The sequence below is a fragment of the Myodes glareolus genome, chromosome 27, assembly GCF_982192425.1.
Source record: "Myodes glareolus chromosome 27, mMyoGla1.1, whole genome shotgun sequence".
In the NCBI taxonomy this organism is placed as follows: domain Eukaryota; kingdom Metazoa; phylum Chordata; class Mammalia; order Rodentia; family Cricetidae; genus Myodes; species Myodes glareolus.
The window spans coordinates 27,968,316-27,993,116 of NC_142052.1; the positions used below are offsets into that span (position 1 = coordinate 27,968,316).

General features: G+C 45.1%; 1 protein-coding gene across 1 annotated transcript in view; it reads left to right on the plus strand.

Moving 5' to 3' along the window:
- Lama1 (laminin subunit alpha 1) overlaps positions 1-24,801 on the plus strand; it is a 126,836-nt gene that overhangs the window by 23,121 nt on the left and 78,914 nt on the right. Inside the window, exons 4-12 of the mRNA XM_087902329.1 lie at positions 14,031-14,273; positions 15,297-15,476; positions 16,929-17,018; positions 18,116-18,233; positions 19,764-19,942; positions 20,561-20,666; positions 21,499-21,659; positions 22,699-22,839; positions 24,166-24,339. Of these exons, the coding sequence (XP_087758455.1) occupies positions 14,031-14,273; positions 15,297-15,476; positions 16,929-17,018; positions 18,116-18,233; positions 19,764-19,942; positions 20,561-20,666; positions 21,499-21,659; positions 22,699-22,839; positions 24,166-24,339 (1,392 nt within the window). The remainder of the gene's footprint in view (positions 1-14,030; positions 14,274-15,296; positions 15,477-16,928; positions 17,019-18,115; positions 18,234-19,763; positions 19,943-20,560; positions 20,667-21,498; positions 21,660-22,698; positions 22,840-24,165; positions 24,340-24,801) is intronic.

A 24,801-nucleotide genomic window follows, 5' to 3' on the forward strand; every position in this document is an offset into this window, starting at 1 on the left:
ACTTTAAAAGGAATATTTACTGACAAATATATAGAAACCTAGAGGTGTCGCTTGGAGATGGTCCAGCCTTTCCTTCCTCAGCTCTTTTCCTCCATCTGATGTCCTGACTGTCCTGCAAAGCAGAGATGCTCTCCATTTTAGGAAGAAAAATGTCAGGACAGTGTAACATGAAGGGCCTGCTTGTTTGTGTTTTCTCTCCTAAAGAAAATCACACAGAGATCTCTTTATAAGTTATAAAGCTGATTGGCCAATTAGGTCAGGCTCCTTATTAGTTCTTGTAACTTATATTAACCCATTCTGATCTACCAGCGTTTATTTAAAACATGAGTGACAGAATACAGACAATTCTCCTGCACCAGGACAGAATAGCTAGGGCCCTGACCTGCAGCTCCACATTCCTTCAAATCTCAGTTCCTCCCATACTGTCCACGCTTCCTCACCAGATCCCCAGTCATTCTTGTCTTTCAGGTCACAACACTAAGATGTACCTGTCAAGGGTCCTTACAGGTTTTTTTATTCTTTCTGCTTTGAGGGTCCTGAGATTCCAGCCTCTCAGCTTCTTCTGCTGGCCTTTAGTGGAGCCTGGTGGGGTCTACATCCCTGCAAGTCTGCAGGTGTCCGCACTTCTTCCTTGCTTTGGCAGTACAGGTAGAATTGGGTGCTTTTTATCCCATAGTGTGGGACCAGGGAGACAATAAATTGAATCGGTGTTTTGTCTTTCCTTTGAAAGGATTTTTAAAGCCTGTTCAAATATTTTCTCCAGGAGGGTCAGTTTAAAAAAAAAAAAAAAGAATCCCTTTTAAGATAAAATCTGTTTCGTGAGAAAGGAAGTGTTCCCTATGGCACCGACAGAGGCGCTGCCTCCTGGAACCGCTTCACATTTTTTGTGTAGGTTTAATTAGGAAGTGGCACTTAGTTGTGGGAACGGGCTCACAGAGGAATCTTTGTTGTATGCAATCTTGGAGTTGGGGGGAGTCATAGAGAGAGTCTCATTATTTTAGAAGTCCATTGTGTTTGGTTCCCACAAGTCCCTGATAAACTGACAAGACTTGGGTGGTAGACACTGTTGCTAGACACACACACATGCCGTTTGCTAAGCACATTGACCAGGTTGGTCAGAAAACTCACACCGTGCATTCCTAAAACAAATTGAGAGATTCGTAGAGCTTACGTGTAAACTGTGCTCGTACGACAAATGGGTCTTGGCTTGGTGCATTAAACAAACAAACAAACAATAAAAACAGAAGTTCTGCAGCAAAGCGGTTGCCCTTCTGAAACCTGGGTCACAGAGGCCTTTGTTCCCACAGCACTGCTGTTAGGTCAGAGCAACGCTTCAGCATGCGTACTGACCTCCCCAGTCTCAGATACGAAGCTTTCCTGGCATTTGTTGGGCAGAATAAATAGAAGGAATCCGTGGCTCTTCGTGGTGGCTTAGAGTCACTCACACTGTCCCCTGTTCACGCAGGGTGGTCTCTGGTAATCTCCACAAATGTATGCTTTTGTTAGCCATGTCTGTCTCATCTTAGCTTCCATCCACAGCTACCCAGTGGTGTGTAAGAAATCGGTGTTGCCAACTGTGGTGTGCCAGTCAGGGATCACCACCCTGTTGCCTTTTGCAGGGGGCGGGGGGTTTCACCAAACACTCCTGTCCTGTTTTTCTTGGGTTCTAAGCAGCTTGGACATCTTATCAGGCTCAGAATCAGCGTTTCTGGCTGGGACCTGAGAGGGATTCTGGGAAATGAGTGAGGATGGCTTTATGACATTCTTTCTCAGCATGCTTTCGCTCTCCCAACACTTTGATGTCAAAAGAAACCTGCTTGTGCATTTGGGGACAGAGAGGGAAGTCCACCAAAATAAATCATTCTTTCTTCCCGTTATAGGAGGAATAAACAGAAAGATAAATTGCAATTTCTGAAGAACTATTTGAGACATACTCAACAGTTTGGAACTTGGAATCTATTCTAGCTCTCCCCTCTGCTTTCGATACAGGCTCTCGCTATGTAGCCCTGCCTGGGTAGGCTGGAACTTGTTATATAGACTAGGCTGGCCTTAAACTCATAGAGATCTGCCCGCCCCTGCCTCCCTGATGCTGGGATTAAAAGTGTGTACTAATAAACCCATCTGCCAGGTGATTTTTATGCTTCTAGTGTATACTTTTATACATAGAAGTGCATCATTCTAGTGTAGAGGTAATGCATAATAGTAACAGGAACTTTAAAAAAAATAACAAATTATAAAACAAGAGTTTTGGAGGCCTGGGGAGATGGTTCAACAGTTTTCCAGAAACCGATGTAAATTCCATGTGGGCGTGGCAACCTACTTGTAATTCCAACCCGGAAAGTAGAAACCATGGATCCCCAGAGCAAGCTGGCTAACAAGGCACCAGCCACATCAGTGAGCTGGCTAACAAGACTAGACACATCAGTGAGCTGGCTAACAAGACACCAGCCACATCAGTAAGCTGGCTAACAAGACACCAGCCACATCAGTAAGCTGCTAACAAGACACCAGCCACATCAGTAAGCTGGCTAACAAGACACTAGCCACATCAGTGAGCTCTGGTCTTGGCTGAGTGCCTTTGTGTCAATGAACAAAGTGGACGAGGGATTGAGGAAGAGTCCTGACTTCAACTCCAGGCCTCTGTTCACAGGCATATACGTAAACACATATCCACACATATGCAAAATTATGCACACACATATGCACACATCCCACAAATGTGAAAGAGGATGGAAAAGGATTTTTTTCCTAATCACCTGCAATTCTAACAGCCAGAGTTTACTTTCTGTCCCTCTCTTCATCTTCGAGTCTACTGTACATATTTACTTATTAAATACATCGTGGAGTTGCTACCCACTAGGTTCTGGAGTCTCTGGGTTTGTTGATACACAACATAGCAACGTCTCTTTGGTCAGCAGTTTGAAGAAGACCTGTTCCCTCCTGAGATTTGTGCTCTAGTGTAGGAAATAGATGGTCTGCAGTTAGCTTCTGCCAATGCATAAGGAACACACAGGAAGGGGCTTAGGGGAGGCCTTTCACAGAAGGAATCACTGAAGGGAGGAAGGAGGAAACAAACAGGGGAGGATGTGCCGGAGGCGGAAGCCCAGGAAAGTCTTGCAACAGAGAAAGTGAAATGTGTGGGGTTAAGATAGCACATTCAGTCTGAAATGTTTTCTCTCACTTTTCTGCAATACGGCTATGCAAACTCCTTTGTTCTCTGTGGGATATTGATTTCAAGACTGGACTATCTCCCCGGTATCAGGATACCAACCCCAGACCCAGTTCCTTATGTTATAAGGCACATTACATATGTATTAATAGCATCCTCGTGTATACTTGGAATCACCACTAGCTGGCATGTCATACCTCAGGCATCAGCATGAATGCTAGGTAAGCATCGGCTCTACTGTACTGTTCAGGGAGCCAGGATAAGGAGAAACCTGTGTGGGGTCAGTCCAGCTGCAGCCGGCAAAGCCTGACAATGGCACACGAGCAGATGCTGATGTGATGTCGAGTCGTGTGTGCTGGAGCCGTTACAGATCATGACAAGGCAGGGGTCCCAGCAATTAGCATGTATCATCAGCCCTGGTGGGGACTCCCCAGAGTTCTGGGCTCCGATGAGGAGGGCATGCTGTCAGTTGCAGACAGTGAATTACACAGATCTCGAGTGTACAGTTAGATGGATCCAAGCCACGTACTAATCAATTATGGGCCATTCTTGTCACTCCAGAGTGTTCCCCATGCCCTTCCCTGGCTGTTGCTTATCATGTTTGTCCTCTCTTGGGCCAGAGAAATCTCTGCTCTGACTTTCCCTTCAGTGAGTCGACACGATGATATATAACTTCCTATCGAGGGAATGCACCCTGCATCTGGCTTCCTTCTCTGAGAGCCCTGCTGAGATTTGTGCCTTCTCTTTCTGAGCAGCGCTTCACTTTATGAGCCCACTGACATCTGTTTATCTCCTCCTTGCCAGAGTTGTTTTCAGCTTTGCTCCATTGTGTAAAAGCTTCTGAGAGTGTTCTTGTAAAAAGTCTTTCTCTGGGTGTATATTTTTGGTTTTACAAGGGATGGAGTCGACCAAAGATATGAGTATGTTTACGTCTAGGACAGATGAGTAAATCATAGCCCGGAAGGTGACCGTGGCCCCGAACACAGAATTGTTACTCTGCCCAGGTACCTTCCAACCTATTGACCAATACTTAAAGACTGCCTGTCATATACATGATCACTGTTGACTCTGCCAAGGCCAGGGAGTATTGGTCTTGTCTTTAGGGCCATCAGCTAAATTCCTATAACAGTGTCTAAAGATTGAACAATACTTCATTATATAAGTAAGGTACATAACACTTTATTTAATGTGTTATGACAGTTGGACACCTAAAATGTGTTTCTAGTTTGGGACTACTATAAATCATACTTTAATATTCCTGTGGCTGTATGTTGATTATTTTTCTCACTGTGGAGTCTTTAATACCAAAGATTGGAACTCAGGGCCTTGTACATGCTAGGCCAGTGCTCTACCACGGAGCTACATCCCAGCTCTCAAATGCAATGTTTATGAGTTTGGTTTATTTTTTAAAAGTATTATTTAATGTATGTGTCCATGGTGATGGAGAGTCTCACAACTCCTTAACACCGTGTTTAAAAGGCCTCTGCCTCACCCCACCTCTTCCTTTCTTCCCTCCTCCCCCTTTCTTTCCTGTTGAATATCAGAGAATTAACCCCTCAATCCCGCACTTTTATCTTGTCATTGTATTGGACATGTGTCTAGGAGTACTGGACTGAATACAGTGTTTGGTCTTCTTAATTATCTTCTCATACATTAATTATGTTTGTGTCATTAATCTCCATCAGGGCTGTCAAATTGTTCTGAAACCCGGCAGTGATGTACTTCAGCACTTGAGGATCAGTGCCTGGATTTTCAGCTCTCTTTCTAACAATCGAGAGAACAGAAGATTAACTGTGTGTGTCATCGTTTTGAGACGTCCTCAGAGGAGAACTGCGGCCTTTGGGGGACATGATGGGACTTCAGGTGCCGCGTGTCCTCACTGTGCACTTGGCTGAGTGCCTTCTTGTCCCTGTTTCAGCTGAGATTTGTAATACGGAAATCACGTTTATTGTATGCTGTGAATAACACAGCGGGCTGTGGGAAATCCTCCTCGGGATTTATTGCCGCAGGCTGTATCATGGAAATCATTCAATTGAGTTTTATAATTGCCTAGATTGAAGGAGCTTTAGAGAACGCTAATCTAATAATAATAATAATAATAATAATAATAATAATAATAATAATAATAATAATCTAATCTCTAATAATGCCCTACCTTTTGGTAGATAGAGCGACCCAGGTAATCCAACTGTAAACCTTAGTTCTGGTGAAATGATGACAATATGGGCAGACTCACTAGTGACTGGGCCGGCTGTTAATGGGGATGCATTTCCTTAGCACTGGGGTCCCTTTGAAATCTATACATGCATAATGTCATGCAGACATAATGCTGCTTGTCCAAGGATGATACTCATACATGAAAGCATTTCCACAAGATTATAATGGACCTGAACTCCCACTCTGTGCCCCATATTCTTTATTGTGCTCTTCCCTATCTCTGCCTGGTTATGTTTCGATTCATAAATCCATCAGTGCAGGAACGTGTTGACAGATGAAAGCCCAGGAACAGCTGTCTGAGCCATAGGGCTGGGTGTGTAGTAGGCAACACCATGCAGGAGTCTGTAAGCACACTCCGCTCTTCACAAAATCACCTAATGACCCATGTCTCAGAATGTGCCCCCTGTGCACATGGCTGTACTTAGAGAGAGGTGCCTCACCCGAGCCTCCATCTCAGCCTTGCTACGGTATGGAAATGAAGCCTGGGAAGCCCTGAGATCAAGTGTTAGAACTGTGAATCATTAGCTGGATGGCACAGCTGCATAAACCAAGATGTCCTGGGAAAGCTGGGCAGGCTGGGAGATCACTTTCCAGCCTCAACCGCCAACGGCGGTGGGCTAAGCTGTCTCAGGGTTCATAATCGCTATAGCATGTTCAAAATAGTTTTCCTTTCTGAGATTAATAGTCTCTTAAGGTTTTAGGTTTATAGAAAAGTGGGACAGAGGTGTAAAGAATTTCCATAGAGTCTCAGTGCCATCGTGCTTGGGTCGAATTTGGGCTTTTCGTGATTGACCTTTAAACGATACATTATAAAGTGGCAAACCCTAGTGTATGTTCAACAGTCCAAATGTTTCTCCCTAGTACTGAGGTAACCAGAATTGTCTGTCCTCAGATTTAACTCCTCTGTTTGCTCCTCTCTTCACTATAGTGGGATCAGAGATAGACACCTTTGTTGTTGCTCTGATGGACGTGCAAAAAAAACAGCTTCAGTGACCATGCAGAAGGGTTGCACCAGAACCACACACTTTGAGGGTCACCACAACTCTGTTCTAGTGTTAAATGGGTTCCCTCGCTGCTTAGCTGTTGTTCAGGATACAGCGTCCAGGAGTAAGCGTTCTGCTGACCCATGGGGTCTCCACACAGACCATCTGTGGGGCCACTGGGGTCCCCTAACATCTGTGGGCACTGGGTTTTGCTCTGGGTAAAGTGTCTTTCTTCCCTTGCCAGAGCTTAGGAAGACCCTGACAGAAACAGTGACACCAAAAGGTTGCTAGTCAAGCATCCTCTGCACTGTTCTCTTGACCTCCAGCTCACTGGGGTCCTGGCTTCTCTAGACTTGGTGCAGGAACACTGCACCCTGCTCGTTCTGGTGCACACGTCTCAGCCTCCGATGAAAAGCTGCATCTTTACTTCACCCACTTCCTTCTCGCCGTGCTTTCTTTCTTCCTTTTTAAGTTGGTTCCTGTAATTGTACAGAATATAAAGTTTGCCACTTTAAACATTTGAAGTGTAGCACTCAGAGGCATTTAGTGTCTGGAGTTTCTCCAGCGCAGCCATCCCCCACCCCAGATCCTTTTGATCTCCTGATTTATCCAACACCAGCTCTACTTTCCTCTCACACTCTTGGCCATGGCAACAAGTATTCTTTCTTTTTATTTTCAAAAAAAAAATATTTTATTTTGTGTGCATGTGTGTGAAGTAGACATATGCATGTGGGTCTGGGTGCTCATGGAGGACAGAGGCTTGGGTTTCCCTGGAGTTGGAGTCCTTGTGAGTGCAGCCATTCGATGTGTGTGCAGGGAACTCAACTCACATCCTCCCCAGAGCACCCCTCAACCGTCTCTCCAGCCTGACAATAGTTGCTTCTGTGAATCTGACTTCTCCGGGCATTCTTTAAAGTAGAACAATACTATTTCTTTGCAATTTTGTGTCTGGGTTATTTCTCTTAGTGTAATGGCCTCTAGGATTGTCCATATTGCAAACCGTATTGAAATTTCATCCCTTTTTAAGACAGATAACTTTCTCTTGTTTGTCTTTCCCAAATTTTGCCTGGTCAGCCATCCAGCCATGGATAGATATTTGGGTTGTTTCCAACCTTTGGCTATTATGAATAATGCTGCTATAAACCCTGCTGAATAAATAACTTCAAATGCATCCACTCTATCTTCCAGGCACATACCAGTATCGGAAATGTTGAACCATATAGTGATTCTCTTGTTGGATTTTTTTTTAAGAAACACATACTATTTTTCACAGTGGCTCACTGTTTTATATTCCCACCATGCTGCTTTATAAATAATCAAAATATTTCCTACATAGTCTTCATATTTAAATGTTTCCCTTGATGGCCTTTAAATGTCCTGATTGGTCAGCTCAATGTCCACCAACTTTCAGATGCTCAGTGAAGTGAGATGTCTTGTGAACAAAAGAAGGGTTTTCACGTAGGAACCGGATGAGGGGATTCATATCCAGAGTAAAATCTTGCTTAAACACAAAGGGGCTCTCTGATCTCGCCAGTGCAAAAAGCTGTTAATGATTCAGTTAGTGATGAAGGGAAAGAAAACCTGCTGTTATCGTTCTTAGCAGTGGTCAATGTGTAACTGGCAGGGCAGTGTTGTGGGGTTGGTTCAGTAGAGAGTTTCCCAGCTCGTTCATGCAAAGCCCTCAGTTGGGTTTGTGGGGTGCAATGAGGGGGGCCCTTTGCTGCCACTGCTTTCATGGTGGTGTTTTCTTTAGAGGAGAGGTGTGGAGAGAGAGAAGGTCCGAAGCCTCTCATCACTGCTGTGTCGGCCGGGTCAGCACCAAGTCAGTGCGCAGACTAGGAAGGTGCGCAAAGGCCGAGTTCTCAGCCCGGATTCTCTGCACTGAGACTGGAAGACAGCGGGGAGCAAGACCCCTTCTATTATAGTCTAGAGTTTGGAGGTTCTCAGTTGCCCCCTGGCTTTAGTTTCTCACTCACATTTTGACTTTTCAGGAAGCTCTTTAGGACTTCTTGTTTATCTCTTTCCCGCTTTTTTGATCTTTTTAAAGTCATCACCACCCTCTCTTATGAATCCCACGTGTCAGAATTCAAATCCACGGACATCGCTGGCCCTGTCCTGCTCTGGTTTATGATTCTTGGTGGTCTAAGAAAACTACCATGGGATGCCAAGACCTACCTAGCAGAGGTACACATCGCCTTTCCGGTCTCCCTCTGGCTGTCTATACCAGGCCACCTGCTTGCAATGTCTGTATTCTATGCTGCGAGCTGTTCCTCTCCGTCACGTTGCCTCTTTGCCCTGCTCCGTAGACACCTGTTTCCTCTTCTCACACTCACTTTTGGAACTTCTCTGGCCACCTCTACAAACCAGATCAAACTCTCCTGCTACATCTGAATATCCTCCCCGCCCCCTCATTCTCCTCATGACTCAGGCAACCTCATCCCCTCTCTGCTGCTGCTGCTTTTGTGGTACCCACCACCGTCCCTCTGGCCACAGTCTTGTGCCGTTACATATCTCAGCATGGATCAAAAGTGAATGTTCATTGACACTCTGAGATGTTCCTAAGAGTTGTTGGGTAAGAAACCTGCTTGGTCTGAGTTTAACCACACAGGCAGTCAATCCGTCCCCCCTCCCCCCTATAAAAAGAAAAGGCAGAACAAGAAGGAGTTGGGAGTCACTGGACTTTGATCCATTTACTTCACGGGTTAATATCAGCGCCAAAGTGAGAGGAAAAGAAATCCAAAGTTCCCTCCTCGTTCTTGAAACTATCTTTTCGTCCTTATTTGTATAGGCTGGTCTTCGGGGAGGATTAGAGAGAAATGGCCAACCCCCACTTTGCAGTAATCACTCCTGAGGGATTTGTCTAGAATCAGCTTTGCAAGTGTGCAGAGTCTGAGTTCCCCGACTTGCTCTGTCCCACTTTGAGGCCTCTCTTTATCACTTGGCCAGGTTCCTGAGTCATGGATGAGCCTTGTGTTTAGCAACTGCTTCTTCTTTCTCGAGTAAGAAATGAGAATCCAAGTGGTGCTTTGAAATTTCATTATGATGGTTTCACAAGCAGCGGAGCTTACAAAGTGCAAACTCGTTGCTTCTGTAGGAAATCAATCAAGTGATACCATTTTATCAAATGCACTCTTCGCTTAGATACCCTCTGTGGCGAGTCTGTTTCCCCTGAGACTGTCAGCCATAAAGTGGTCCCTGTTCAGTCGCTGTCAGAGATGCAGGTGGGCCTCTCCACGGGGAACACCCAGAGCGGCTTCTGCCTGGGCTTAGCCCCCGTGGATTCTGGGAAAAGACAGTGGTATAGAGAACTGCGGTGGAGGATGAACCTCTGGCCTTACAAATGAGGTTATCCGTGCACTCAGAGGTCTGTGCTTGGGTTGGATTTACTCTGTTTAAGTTAAGATTGAGGCTCACACCAGCATTCGGTCTGAATTCTTGTGTAGAAAGGCCGCAGCGTTTGCTGTGTGCCGACAACACTTCTGTGACAATGGTTACGTGTATCCAAGTATTCAATTAGCGAAGGCCAGCGCGTGGAAAGCTGTCATGAAGTGGGTCTGAAAATGGCTGGATCGGCTGCAGCTTTGGTAACACAGCGATGACTCCGACTCCTGTGGAAACGCTTGTGTCAACAGTGTGTGTTCAGCCAACCTGACACTGAGAGAAAACACAGTTTAGTCTCTCGCATGTTAGAACGCTGGCGGCAGGAGTTTCATGGATTTGATTTGGGCAAAGGTTTAAGATTCTATTTGTTAGCAGAATCTCTCGATTTCTCTTCATTGTGTGTGAGATCTGCTTCTCAACGAGAATTGGCGAATCAGGGACAGTCTCAATCAGTTGAGGCTGCTGTAACAGGTACCCCGGGGCAATATAAAGAAGAGAAATTAGTCCCAGTTCTGAGGTCTAAGATCAAGGTGTCTTTGGCTTGCAGGTGGCTGTCTGTACTCCGTGTCTTCGTGTGATATTCCCCCATGTGTGTCCGTCCCACGTTCTTCATTTATTATGTGTGTATCTGATGTATGTACGGATGCATGTACGTTTGCACGCCTGTGCATGTGAAGGCCAGAGGACAACCTTGGTTGTCGCTCCTCCAGCTCAATCGTCTTGAGATTTTTTTCAATTTGTTTGGTGTGTGAGTTAATGTACTTAGGTGTATGTATGCACAGTGGAGGCCAGAGGGTGACCTTAAGAGTCAGTCCGCCAGGAGCTACCCATCTTGAGTTTGTGATACTATGGTATCTTTCATTTTCTTAGACACATAGACTAGACTGGGCTGTTTGGCCAGCAAGCCACAGGTTTTCACCCAACTCCAACCTCTCCAGTGCCCGGATTACAAGGACATGCCATGGTGCCCAGCTGTTAAAATATGGGACCTAAAGACCAGACTCAGTTCCTCATACTTGCTGACAGATCTGTCTTCCTACTCCACTCCACTGGTTTGGAATTCACCAAATTGGTTTAGCTAGCTGGCTTTGAAGCCCTAGGAATCTGGCTGTCTCTACCTCTGCCTCCTCGGAGCAGGGCTGTGATCACAAGGACATGCCTGCCATCTCATTGTTGTTTGTTTTTAATGTGAATTCTGGGGCTTGAACTCAGACCCTTGCGCTGCACAGCAAGCCCTTTGCCGAATGTGCTCTCTCCCACACCACTCGGTTCTTCTTGTAAGGACGCCAGTCACGTTCAGTCAGCCACCATTTACTTCACAGGCCTTATCTCCAAACGCAGTGGCCTTTGGTGGTGAAGAGTGACAAGTCAGGACTTTACACAGGAAGTCTGGGGAGTCCATAAGTCAGCCCGCAGCACGGCTTTGGTGGAGCCCATTTCTATTTAGACTCTTAACAGCATTCCTTCCTCCTTATCAGGCTTGGAGCTCGGGCCAGTGTTCTTTTCAATTCTTCTTCCCATTTTGGGGAGCCTGAGACATACTGAGGCAACAATGGCCAGTAAAGTTGTATTTAGAGTCCTCACCCCATCCTCTTCCTTCCTATCAGAGCTACAGCCCGCATTCCTCTTTTAGTTTGTTCCCTGGTCTCTGATTTGGGGACCTTGAGGACTATGAAGAGATTATGAGAACAATGACCTGTTTCCTGATAAAAGACAGGTGCTTGCCCTACAGAGGGACACACCACACGAACGCGGAGAGCGGAAATGTCAGGCAGCCATGACATTCACGGGTTAGCCTCTGCAAGGAAGCGCTTGGCATCGGGGAACAGTTGTTTGAGATAAAGAGATGGTTGTCGGTACATAACTGGTATGTGATGGGCTAACTCTAACAAGCTTGTGTGTCCTTGTGAGCACTAGGTGGAGAAACAGAAACCAAGAACTTCAGAGGCAGCCAACTTTATGCCCTGTGTTTATATATTCATGCACAAACGTATGTGTGTAAAGCTGCCAGCGTGCAAAAGATTTCATGGACACATTCACATACATGCATGATGCGTGTAAAAATCTCCCACTTACTGAAAACACTACTCCAGAGTCCCCTCAACATCTCAAATCAACAGATTCTGATCTGTCAGTACCTTTTCAGTGTTTCCACAAAGTCCCTGCTGAAAGCAACTTCTGGTCTCCACAGCTGTGCACATTCACACGCATGCATGCGTGCTTGTGCAAGCGCACGCACACACACAGATTTTGGATGCTAGACATGATGTTTGAGAGTGCAGTTTAAATAGTTGGTGAAGGGTTGTGTGACAGTGGAATCGCATAGGATTCGACAGATGTTTTCATCCACACGGAAACAGGGGTTGTCAGAAAGCAAACGCCATCTCAGACCAGTGAGTCTGCCATGACTGGGAATGCCCAGAGTGGGTGCTGATGTGCAGAGATGGCGCCTCGTTAGTACTGGATCTGGGGCTAGATCAAAAAATCCTGTTCGGATCTGTCTGACCTTCATCTGCCTTCTTCCTTCATGCCACACACAGCTTCCTCCTGTGTGCATAGTCGCTGTTGGGCTGCATTGTTTTCTACTCAGTACCTTACACAGTTTTAGGTTCACAGTAAGGTGAGTAAAGAGTGTACAGGTTGGCCGGGCGGTGGTGACACACGCCTTTAATCCCAGCACTCGGGAGACAGAGGCAGGTGAATCTCTGTGAGTTCGAGGCCAGCCTGGTCTACAAGAGCTAGTTCCAGGACAGGTTACAAAGCTACAAAGAAACCCTGTCTCAAAAAAATCAAAAAAAAAAAAAGGGGGGGGGGGGTGTACAATGTAGTCTTCATTCTGCTACCTTGAGTTCTTTTGTCTTAAATTAGTGTGGGGCATTTTTACAACCAGTGGTCCTGCATTCTTCCACGACATCCACTGGTGTTTAGTTTGCTCTTCTAAGTTGGGCGTGTTCTGCATGTTTCGACCACGGTATAATGGCCTACGTCCGCAATTATGGACCGTGTAGGGTCATGTTATCTCCTGTCCTCGCTTCTGCTTATCCCTCCCTCCCCTGAGTTTCTAACAACCTCTGATCTTTTTACTGCCTCCATAGCTTTACCTTTTCCAGAATGTCAGACAGCTGGAATCCTGCGGCATGCTGCCTCTTCAGAGTGGCTTCTTTCAGTTAGTGGTGTGCAAATAACTCCCCTTCCTGTCTTTTTTGCCCCTGTATAATTTGTTTGTCTGTCCACTTGCTGGCATGTCATTTGGGTACATCATTTACTTAGGGGAGCACTTTTTATTGCTTATTGAGTTTGGACAGTTATAAACAAAGCTATTGGGACCATCTTTTCAAGTTTTAATTTCGGTAATTATTGACAAGCATGGTTATTGGTTCATTCAGAGAGTACTTATAATTTTGTGTGAAACTGTGGTACTGGCGTCTCGTGTGTTCTTGTTGCTCCACGTCTTTGCCAACATTTGGTATTGTCTGTGCTTTGTTTTTTAGCCATTCCAGTAGACTATGAGGAGTTATCTTTCTCACATTCAGCGTTATCTCCAATTCACTGTGAGAAATAGATTTAACATTACCATTAATGTAAAGTAACACTGCTATTGTCAGATCCTAACAGGAAGACAGGAAACAGTGGAGCAATCCCATATTAACACTAACACTGTTAGTGATAGAAGTTAAGTACATGTTGTTTCGTTGTTTATTTTGGAAACAATACCTCCAGGAGGTACATGTTCCTGATTGTCATATATGAACAGTTGTCCTTACAAGTAGAGAAAGACCCAGTCAGTCATCATATGATGGTCCTCTCATAGAAAACTCTGGCCTCCAAGCATTTGCAGATGCTGATTCTGTTTTAATATTTTATATATTTAACATTTAATGTATACAGCATCATTATTTGCTGCATAATGTACACCATGAAATAACCACAATATGTCTGGAATTCCAGCTTTATCATTTTTGGGTGTGTGTGTGCGCGCGCACATGCATGCGCGTGTGTGTCAGAGCACAGATCTCTCTGTTTAGCAAATTCCAACAGAGTCCAGGATTGTTACCATAGCAACACTGTTAAACTTTGGACCTGTCTATCCTGCACAACTGAAAATCTGTGCCCGGCATCTGTCCCTTGTCCTTCTTCCAGTCCCTGGTAACCAGAGTTTTGCAAGGTGTCTGTGAGTTGGGCTGTTTTGGGTTCACACACGAGAGAGTTCCTGTAGTGTTTGTCTTCTCGTGTTTGACTTATTAATTCTTGATTGAAATTTTCTAGTGTCTTTGTTTCAGGTCTTTCAAGTTGCATACGTCATCATTAAAGCCGCCAACGCTCCTCGCCCCGGAAACTGGATTTTGGAGCGATCTGTGGACGGCATCAAGTTCAAACCCTGGCAGTACTACGCAATCAGCGATACGGAGTGTTTGACACGCTACAAAATATCTCCAAGGCGGGGACCTCCCACTTACAGAGCTGACAACGAAGTGATCTGCACCTCGTATTATTCTAAACTTGTGCCCCTTGAGCATGGAGAGGTACTGTGTCCACAGCAGGAATGGTTGTCTGTTATTGGAGACCCCTACCTCAAATGCCACCATGGTATCCATCATGGGAGTCTATATTGAACCTTCAGAATCAGTCACCCTTAATCCAAAGGTGTGCCTGTGGCTGCCTCGCTATTTAAAGTCGCCCTGACTGCTGTCTGCTTTAGCTTGTTGTTTTCTTCCCAGCATGCAACTCTCTCGGTCTTCACTCCTGCTGTGTTTGCCCAGCCTCACCAGTCCCCTACCCACCACAGAATCTTTCCATAAGATCAGGGCAAGAACATGAGTTATATTGAAGAGAAGCCAGCATGGTGGTATATCAGTGTAATTCTCGCACTCCAGAGGCTGAGGCAGGAGGATCCTGAGTTGGAGGGATATGTAGCAAGACATTGTCTTCCATAGTAGTAGATGAAAAGAAGATAGCAAACGTGCTTCTAAAAGGTGTAGTTCCTCTGTCTCCCTCCTCCTCAGGGGTGTGGAGCTGCCCTTGAAGTAGCTGCTCAGTGTACGCTTCAGTAAACCCAGAGTGAAACAGAAGCAATTCAATCTCTACTAGCACCTTGCTTGAAGAACAAACACGGTAGAACTCTCAAGTGCGCTCTGTAGCCATAGCTGGGCAGAGATTAACTAAGAAAGCAGGCGTCCTTAAAGTTTGGGGTGCAGTTTTCTTACCCTCTCTAGCCGGCTCATGGCTTAGGCATTTGGTTGAGGAGATGCAGCATCTTGGTCAGTGTTCAGAGACCCTCACATTGCGGGCAGAAGGACACCACTGAAAGGACTCTCTGATTGGCTCAGAGGTAGTGGAGTGGGTAACCCACAAACTGAGACAGAATGGGGATCACTGTTTATGAGTACCTAACATACAGTAGATGGGCTGTTTCGTTTGCTTTTCGTTTTACACAGAACCCAGTTTTTAGACTTATCTTTGTAAAGATTCTGATGCAGTCAACCAGCATGCATGTGTGTGTACATGTTACACACGTGCAGAATTGACATGTGTTTGTCTACGTCCAGATTCACACATCACTCATCAATGGCAGACCAAGCGCTGATGACCCTTCACCCAAGCTGCTGGAGTTCACCTCAGCACGGTATATACGGCTCCGTCTGCAGCGCATCAGGACACTCAATGCAGACCTCATGACCCTTAGCCATCGGGACCTCAGAGACCTTGACCCTATTGTCACAAGACGCGTGAGTATCTGCTGTGTCCCTGACCACCTTGAACGACTTGTTTCAGGACGTATTCTTTGGTTCCTTTTGGTTGGCTATGACTACCTCCTGTCATTTGTGGCAATGCTTTGTAGATGATGGCCCCAGCATCCATTCCTCAGGTCTCCTTGCTCCTTCCTACCCATCCCCATAGTGTGTGCACCCGGAGAATGTCATGGCCATTGTCCTAAAGATCCCAGTCTGGTACCACATCCGATAAAATTGGGGAAAAAGTCAGGAAGATATAGATTTTAAATGTACGGTTGAATATTAAAGTCACCTGTAGACAAGCATTTTTAATGAACCTCCCATCACTTTGCAGTGAATCACTAGCTTGTGGAGTAGCTGTGTGTGTAACTCAGCTAAACTTGTTTAAAAGCAGATGCCACATTTTAGTCTTTTGACATTTGCGAGCCCTGGTCTTATAATATCCAGTGTTGTCAGGCCCTGCCGGCTGTTGGAATGTCACCCATGGCGCCCCCTGGTGGGGTTCATTTGTATTTTCCTGATGGCTAGGGTGCGCCTGTTAAGAGTTGACCTTTTTTGGTCCATTTTTTTGTGTATTTTTTGTTTAGACCATATTAAGGATATCTGCTCATTGAGCTTTTCTGTTTACTTTTTGAAACTATGACTTTTGATGAACACATCAATATAGGAAGAATTTGGGAAGAATTTTAAACAATATTGAGCCATCCAATCCATACACTTAATGGTACCGTCTGCGCTTAGGTGACTCAGCCTTAAGTCCCCTTGGCAATGTTTTATGGTTGATGAGTAAACCTGATACTCAGAGATGCAAGAAGAAAGCAAAGATAAGCAGCAGATGTGCAGGAGTGGGTCCTCCTCGTCCGTAGCTGGCACGATCGTTCTCACAGATACCCTACAAAGCAACTACTAGAAATAACACTGAGGTTGGCAAGGCAGCCATGCCAAACCAATCCATAAAGGGGAAATGCATTTCTATATAATGGTAGCAAACAATGGAAAATAAAATTAAAAAAAAAATAAAGTCTGTTAATACGACGAGACAAAAGTATGAGCCAGCGATGCAGTGTGACGTCAAAGACAGTTTGCGCGCATGCTCGAGTCCGCGTCCTGATGATGCGTCATCCTTCCTGCGCACGTTTGGGCAGCTCAGCGGTCCTCCGGAACTGAGCAGCGAGAGTGAGGAAGAGGACTGCTTTGGCTTAAGGCAAAACCACATCGGAGAATTCTTCTGGACTCTCCTAGGTTCTGCTCATGAGCCGATTTGAGCATTATTGGTTCGAACTAAGAGTTTTTTGTGTGTGAAATGGCATTTTAAATGTGGATGTAATTAAGTTGCATTCCAAAAGCAAGCCATGAGCCCAGCTGGTATTTGTGGGGTGCCATCCCTTGCCTTGCACCAAAGTCAGAGGGTTTCTAACGTCTGTTTGTTACACCCCCTTTTTCCAGTATTACTATTCAATCAAGGACATTTCCGTCGGGGGCATGTGCATTTGCTACGGCCATGCCAGCAGCTGCCCATGGGATGAAGAAGCTAAGGTTAGTTCTAGTGTGTCATGGTTACCGTAACCTCAGTGGAGCAGTTATAGCGGCCATGTTTCCCTGTCTTTGTCCAAAGCAGACAGTAAGAGGCATCAAACCATGTTAAAAATTTAAAAATTTAGACTACCTAATTGGTGGGATTTTTGCTTTGTTTGGAGGACATATTTTTAAGTAAGCTCTACTGTGTTGTTTGTAATAAGATGTCCATGACAAGGGACTGAGAACTCCATGGTCTTCCATGTTCTTCAAAGAGTGTCAAGTAAATGACATGTGCTGATATAAATTATATTTACTATTTCTGTGATTCCCTTCTTTCCATCTTTGTGGTACAAAATCAAGATAAAATACACTTTGTCTCTTTGGGTGTAATGCTAAATTAATAATTGGATAGCTCCTTTCAAAACACTTAGTTACTCGCAACCTTTATAGCTGTGTACCGGTTGAGCAGGAGTATTCCGTCATACTGTTAAAACTGTTAATTATATGTGTTTCATCTTCGCACTGCTTGGGGCTGAACTTGGTCCTCGGCATACTACACAAGCACTCCACCCGTGAGACGCACTCTCAGCCCACACCTTCTACTGTAAAAATCATTTTTAACATTTACCTAATAAGGCATATGCCAGGATACCTGTGTAGTGGTCAGCGAGCAACTCGTGGACCACAGTTCTCTCCTCCCGTCCTTGGCTCTCTAGGATGCAGCTGTGGTTTTCCTGCTTGGTGGCAAGTGCTTTTTCACAGACTTGCCCATTATTATATGTTGGTGCTGAAAACTATATTGATCAACATTAGAAAATCGTCAAGCAAACAACGGTGAAATCTATTAATAAGCAGTCAAACAATTGACCAGGACGTCCAACCCTAAAGTCGGCGCATTCTCTTAAAGGACCTTCTTGTTAGTGAACCCGTGTTTCAGTTGTGTTTGTAATCAGGTTATGTGTGTGTCTTCTCCGGAAGTCCAATGTCAGCTGGTTTGATACCGTCCCAAATGCCTCGCTGTCAAGAGTTACCACTTTCTTTTTTTTCTTAAGTGAAATTAAGGAACGCACACAGGTAAAGTTTTCAGCTCTCATGCCGTGTCCCTGTTCTGCCAGCAACTGCAGTGTCAATGTGAACATAACACCTGCGGGGAGAGCTGTGACCGCTGCTGCCCTGGCTTCCATCAGCAGCCCTGGAGGCCCGGGACCATTTCGTCGGGCAATGAGTGTGAGGGTGAGTACACCGTCAGCCTGGACAGAGAAGACTCCTGTTTTGCGGGCTTAAGTCGTGGCGTCTTGATTATTAGGATGACTGGATCACTTGGGTTTTTGGGTTTTCTTGTTTGTTTGTTTGCATTTCAAATACTTCTCAAAGAAGCGTATCCTTGTTGACATTTAAGGGCTGAAAGTATTATGGATTCACTATTTTACCTGCGTTTTTTTCTCCCCATGTGTACGGTTATTAGCTATAAATTTGAAGGTGGAATTAATGAAGGTGGAATTAATTGATTATGGTACTGAGAATTGAACCTAAAGGAGTCCACCATGCTAGGGAAAGCTCTACCCCTGACTATAGTTACTAGCTATAGTAACTATATATATAGCTGTAGTTATTGGTCCAGCAAGAGGTCGGCAGGTAAAGGCGCTTGCCAACAAACCCAATGACCTGATTTGGAGCTCTGGGATCCACGTGGTGGCACACAAAACCCAACTCTCTTTTTGCTGTTCTTTGATCTCCACATGTCTTCCACAACACTCTCCCTGTCCAAACACACATGCAGCAGTAAATTTAAAAAGTGGTTAAATTGAAACAAAACAATATTTCACTTTATCTCCCTCCTTCCAACTTTCTACTTCTTAGTATTTTTTCTAATAATATATGGTATATATTAATATGTTCTTATTTTCAATGTTTCTTACATAAAAAATAACACAGTAATACATGCCATTCTACAGACTTGATTTTAGTTTAGCTTTTCCATGTATCTAGGTGTGTCTTGCCTGCTTGTATGTCTGTATATCACTTGCATACCTAGTGCCCAGGAGGAGGGCATCAGAGCCCCAGAAGTGGACTTATAAATGGTTGTGATCTGCCCCGTGGGCATGGGAATTGAATCTGGGTCCTCTATAAGAGCCACCAGTGTTCTTGACATCTGAGCCCTCTCTCCAACCTCAGAATTCCTTTTTTGATTTTTAGAACTGGGCCTCACATTTATTAAACAAGCAGACCCACACTCCAAGGCAATCATATCACATTTTGAGGGGTAACAAGGTCTCCTTCTCTAGTACAGGCTGAGTCAGACCCCGTCCTGCTTCAGCCTCTTAACCCTGAGATTACATGTATGCACTGCCATTCCCACCCAGTACATTTAATTATTTTGATAGCAATTCCCATTTTTTTCCTCTAGGATGTTGTCTGTATCTTTTTTTTTTAAAGCACTCTTTATTTGGTGTCAGTGGGTGTTTTGCTTGCATGTAGTCTATGCCTAGTGTCCAAGGAGGCCAGAAGAGGGCATCGGATCCCCTGGGATTGGTGTTAAGGAGGTTGTGAGCCACCGTGAAGGTGCTGGAAACTGAAACCTGAAGAACTGGAAGAACAGCCAGTGTCTTTAACCACTAAGCCATCTGTCCAGCCCTTGCCTCTATCTTGTGAAATTATTTATGCTAGGATTTTAAGACACGGGCATTTACGTCATGGAATGAGGGTTTCCTTTAGATAGGACACATTATATGTGTTAATTGAGATATTCAACTATTCTCCTAGAATGCAATTGTCACAATAAAGCCAAAGACTGTTACTACGACGAGAACGTTGCGAAGGAGAAGAGAAGTCTGAACATGGCTGGGCAGTACATTGGAGGGGGGGTTTGCATCAACTGCCTGCAGAACACCACAGGAATCAACTGTGAGACGTGTATCGATCAGTATTACAGACCTCACAAGGTAGGTGTGCTTCTTCCTGCAGCCGAGCTCCACGGCCGGCCAAGGTGGAAAACATGCCTCCTTAAGGGTGGACCTCTGTTCTGAAGGACCTTTCCTTTCTTCAAGGTCCTAGAGTCCTCCAGCTCTGTCTCCGACCCTGGCTTGCTGTCTTGCTCAAAGTGGAAGTCTACATGCGTTGATATTTAACTTGAATTGGGGATGCGAGCTATGTGATTACAGATAATTCTAACTATAAATGTGCAGACTCAGTTAAGAACTAAAGGGGCCATAGCTTGTCCGTAAGACGCATTTACTCAACCCTCTGTGATTGCTATGTAGTCAGACTCTTGGAGTGGCTTGTTCATTGGCGATGATCCACTATGGCAGTTGTAGATTGCAGAGAGGAAGGGGGACTGTGGAAACAAGAAAGGGTGACATCTTACTGATGATGTCACCATCAAAGAGATGTTTAGAGCCTCTTGCTTAAGGGCATCTTATCTTCCCGACACCTATGTTCTCGGTTACACAAAATCTCTGCAATAGTCTCACGTAGAATCTGCTGCCTTGACATGGTGGCTGTTATTTCAAGTCACGCCATTATTCCTGGTGAGGTCATCCAGGACACCTTCTGCCTTTCAGGTGTCTCCTTATGAGGACCAGCCTTGTCGTCCCTGTGACTGTGACCCAGTGGGGTCCCTGAGTGCTGTCTGTATCAAGGATGACCGCCATTCTGACTTAGCCAACGGTAAGAACTTGGTCTGTTATTACATGCGCAGTTGATCTGGGGTGTATGTGTAAACTGTCCGTGTTGGGCAGAATTGTTTCCAGGGTTGAGAAATTGGAGGGCTTGTGTGGATTCTCCTGTTCGCTAAATATTTATTATCTTCCACATGCAAACTGAGCCATGTGACGTGGGGCTTTGGGAGACACTTTATTCTCTTACTCTGGCTCCAGGAGGGTCATGCTGTGTGGGCAGCATGTGACTATTACAGTTCTTTCTATTAGGAATAATATTTGTTTGGCTACATTACATTTTATATGTTCAAGTATTTACTAACGGATGAATGGATACTATTTATTAATTAATGAATAGATATCTATAGCCTGGTATTTCTCTTTACTGAGTCTGTCTAAAACATTGACTGCAGTTGTGGTTGGCCCATTAGTGGGGAACTTTGGGTTTCTTCGTTCCTTCAAGCTGTTGTGAATAACACTGCTGTGGGCATTCACACAGTTACTTTCATGGGTGTGTGTTTTATTTCACTCTGGGATCAGGAGTGGGGTTTCAGTATCACATAGTAGCTCTCCCTGTGGGTTGCAATCTCATTACACCGATACTATAGCAAACTGTGGCCTATAGGCCAATCTGCAAACTGTTTTATTTGCCCAGAGAAAGCTGTGGACATTTGCATATGGATGATGGTCCATGGCTGTGTGAGAGCACTGAGAAAGAGCGCACGGTTTAGTCAGCTGTACCTGAAATCCTGCTCAAAGAGCTCGCACTGTCTGTGCTCGCCAGCCCCTGCTTTAAACCCTGGAACTTCATGTTGAATCAGTGTTGCTGTTTTCTCCCCCAGGGAAGTGGCCAGGTCAGTGTCCATGTAAGGAAGGTTATGCAGGAGACAAATGTGATCGCTGCCAGTTTGGCTACCGGGGTTTCCCGAACTGCACGCCCTGTGACTGCAGTACCGTTGGCAGCGTGAATGACGACCCATGCTCAGAGCCGTGTCTTTGTAAGGTAAATGTGGAGTCAAAGGAAGAAGCTTTGAGTGTCTTCTGGGGCTCTCCAGTCCACTGGATCACATGATCAGGCCTTGGGCAGAACAGGGAGGTTTAAGTAGAAGCAGCATGTTGCAGCAAGCTTGGATGTAGATGGGCACCTGGTTTTCCTCTTTTGTGGCACTTCTGGGTAGCAGCCATGCATTCCCGAGGCATTTCTGGGACTTCTAGATGAAGCCCAACACTGCATGTCATTTCCTTGGCGTTGGCTTAATTCTGGGGTATTGGCTCCCAGTTTCATGTTTGGAGGAGAACCAGGTAAATACTGACTTTCCCAGAACCCTAATGAAATACAGATCGGTTATCTCGAATTTCCCTTTAATGGGAATTGTGTAATTGTAGGAATGTGTACATGTGGTGCCCGAGGAGGGTCTTATTTGCTCATAGGATATTAATAACCATTTCCCCGGAATTCGTGCGATTTCCTGTTTGTACCTTATGTCTTATTCCCATGAATGCAGAGTCTTCTGTCTATGAAAATAAGCATGACTGTAAGGAAAACAAATAACCATATAGCCCTCTTTAAATCCTAAAATGGTTGTGCAAGCAAGGCATGATGTCTGTGCCTGAAATTCCAGTGTCTAGAAGGGCTTGAGAAATGGAGGCCAATCCACCTGGGCTATACAGTAAGACCCTGTCTCAGAGAGGGGAAAAAACTAAAACAAAACAAAATGCAAATATAAACAAATAAGCAAATAGCTTTGACTTAATGAAAGATCTAAAACAAAACAAAAAAAAATTTTTTTTGATGCGGCGACCAGGCTCCAACATCTGAGACTTGTTCTTGGTCACAGAAGCAGGCCAGTTGTTGCGGGTTCCCATTCATAAATACCAACTGCTTGAGTTTTCTCACAGACTTTAAATATTTATTTAGCTGAGGATTTATTACCTGTTTTTGTGACCCTCTCATGACCAGTGTCATGACTTGTCATTTCCCTCTGTCTCTCTGGGTACATTGGCCCCATCAGCTAACCCTTTTTTCAAAAATAACTTTACAGAAAAATGTTGAAGGAAAGAACTGTGATCGCTGCAAGCCAGGATTCTATAACTTGCAGGAAAGAAACCCCCAGGGCTGCTCCGAGTGCTTCTGCTTCGGTGTCTCGGATGTCTGTGACAGCCTCACGTGGTCCATTAGTCAGGTGAGAGACACGGCGAGTTGGTTAGTAAGTGGGCCAGGGAGAACTTCTCCCGAATCTTTCTCTTCTCTTTGGAGAGACCAAGGCACTGATCCAAGGCAGCCCACTCCTAAGCGCATTGCTGTATTTCTGTTCTAATTCGTGTGTTTATTTCCATATACATTTTCTAGTTGGAATAATCGTCTGGAATGCTGCTGTAGAACACCCCTTGTTTGCATTTCTTCTGTCGCACACACTTGGGGTCATGGGAATTTTTCATTTTAATGAAGCCTGGAGTGGGAGGCATTCCAGCGATGGGAGCAGAATGACCTCAGATGGCCCAGAATTATAAGGACAGGCAGGGTTGGGGTATGGGGAGTTCTGGGGCAGGGGATTGGAAGGGTTCAATGTGAGATGACTGGAAGCTAGGGAGGGGCTTCTGGACTCTGGGATTAGCTACTAGTGATCATTGTGGTCAACACACTAGGGGGGCTTCTCATCACCCCTGGGCAAGCGACACGTTGGCAGTACAAGGTCGGAGATTTTTATACATTTTTCATCATTTCTGGCTATAAGGCAGGACCAAGGATCATTAGAAATAGGATAGATTAGGATAGAATAGAAACAGGAAGATACTTTAGTCATGACATTTATAGACTGAGCATCCCTTAACTAAGAAGCTAAGATACTGGTGAGCAGAAGCATTTTGGATTTTCTCTTTAGGAATATATATATATTCTTGTCTCATGTACACCTTATCCACATAGCCTGAATACAGGTTTTATGTAATGTTTTGGTTGCACCTGATTTATGACTCAGGTGAGGTCAGGTGTGAAGGTTTCCATTTGTGATTCCAATAACTCTGGGTTTGGGGATATTTGTAGATTAGTGGTATTGAACTTGTAGTAATTTCTTTGTTCTTATTAAACATCTAAAGTTTATAACCCTGATCTGCATGCTTATGCCCTTCAGTTGTGTGTTAACTGATGTGGGTTTGAGGTGTGTGCCATGTGCTCAGCTTCCCTGGATCCTCTGATAGGTCTCTCGGTGTGGTTCAGTGACAACAGTCCTGTTAGCTCTGTCTTGAGCATCAGCTCGCTCCCCCTGTCTCCTTCTTGCAAAGATACTGACACAGAATTGGGTAGGATCTAAGGAGACCTTTATGCCATATTCTAAAGTTCTTAATTTTTTTTACAAGGCGAACACCAAACATACTTTATTAGCACAAGAAAGCAGCCAGAACAAGGCACAGCAAGCAGAGAGAGACGCTAGCAGTCAAAGGGTTGGTGCTGCATACAAACATAGCGTTTCTTTTCAGTAGCCCTTAAAGTTCTTAATTTTTTTTTAAAGGTGACCAATATGTCAGGGTGGCTGGTCACTGACTTCATCAGCCCAAATATGATCCAGTCTCAGCAGGACGCCCTGGGTGGGCGCCGTCAAGTCAGCATCAACAACACGTCAGTCATGCAGAGACTGAGGTCCACGTACTACTGGGCAGCTCCAGAGGCCTACCTCGGAAACAAGGTACGTGTGGGAAGGCAGGGGGAGGACCAGTGTCCAGCTAGAGATCTCAGAGAACATTAATAACGCAAAGCAGACTTGCCACAAGTTAGTGCTTACAGCCTTCATGCACACCACATTGGGCACTAGATCTCTTTGGTCCTTTTTGAGCTCTGTAGTACAGCATCCCATCATCCTCTGCTCTTCTGCATCTTGTTCCTCAACAGTGCACCTTGTGAATCTTCACGATCGCTGGCTTTCTCCTTTATTCCTCTGGGTCCTTGAATAAGTCAGACCTTTGCAGAGTGTTGGCCGCATTCCCACTTTGCCCAGTTAGCAGCAGACTTCCCAGTGGCCCATGAAATGGTACAGGACACCCAGGGAACGGCTCCTACAGCAGAGTGTCTGTTTCCACATCCCTGTTTCCACATCCCTGTTTCCACATCCGGGCAAACTGATGCTCCCTGAAGGTCTCAGGAGACCAAA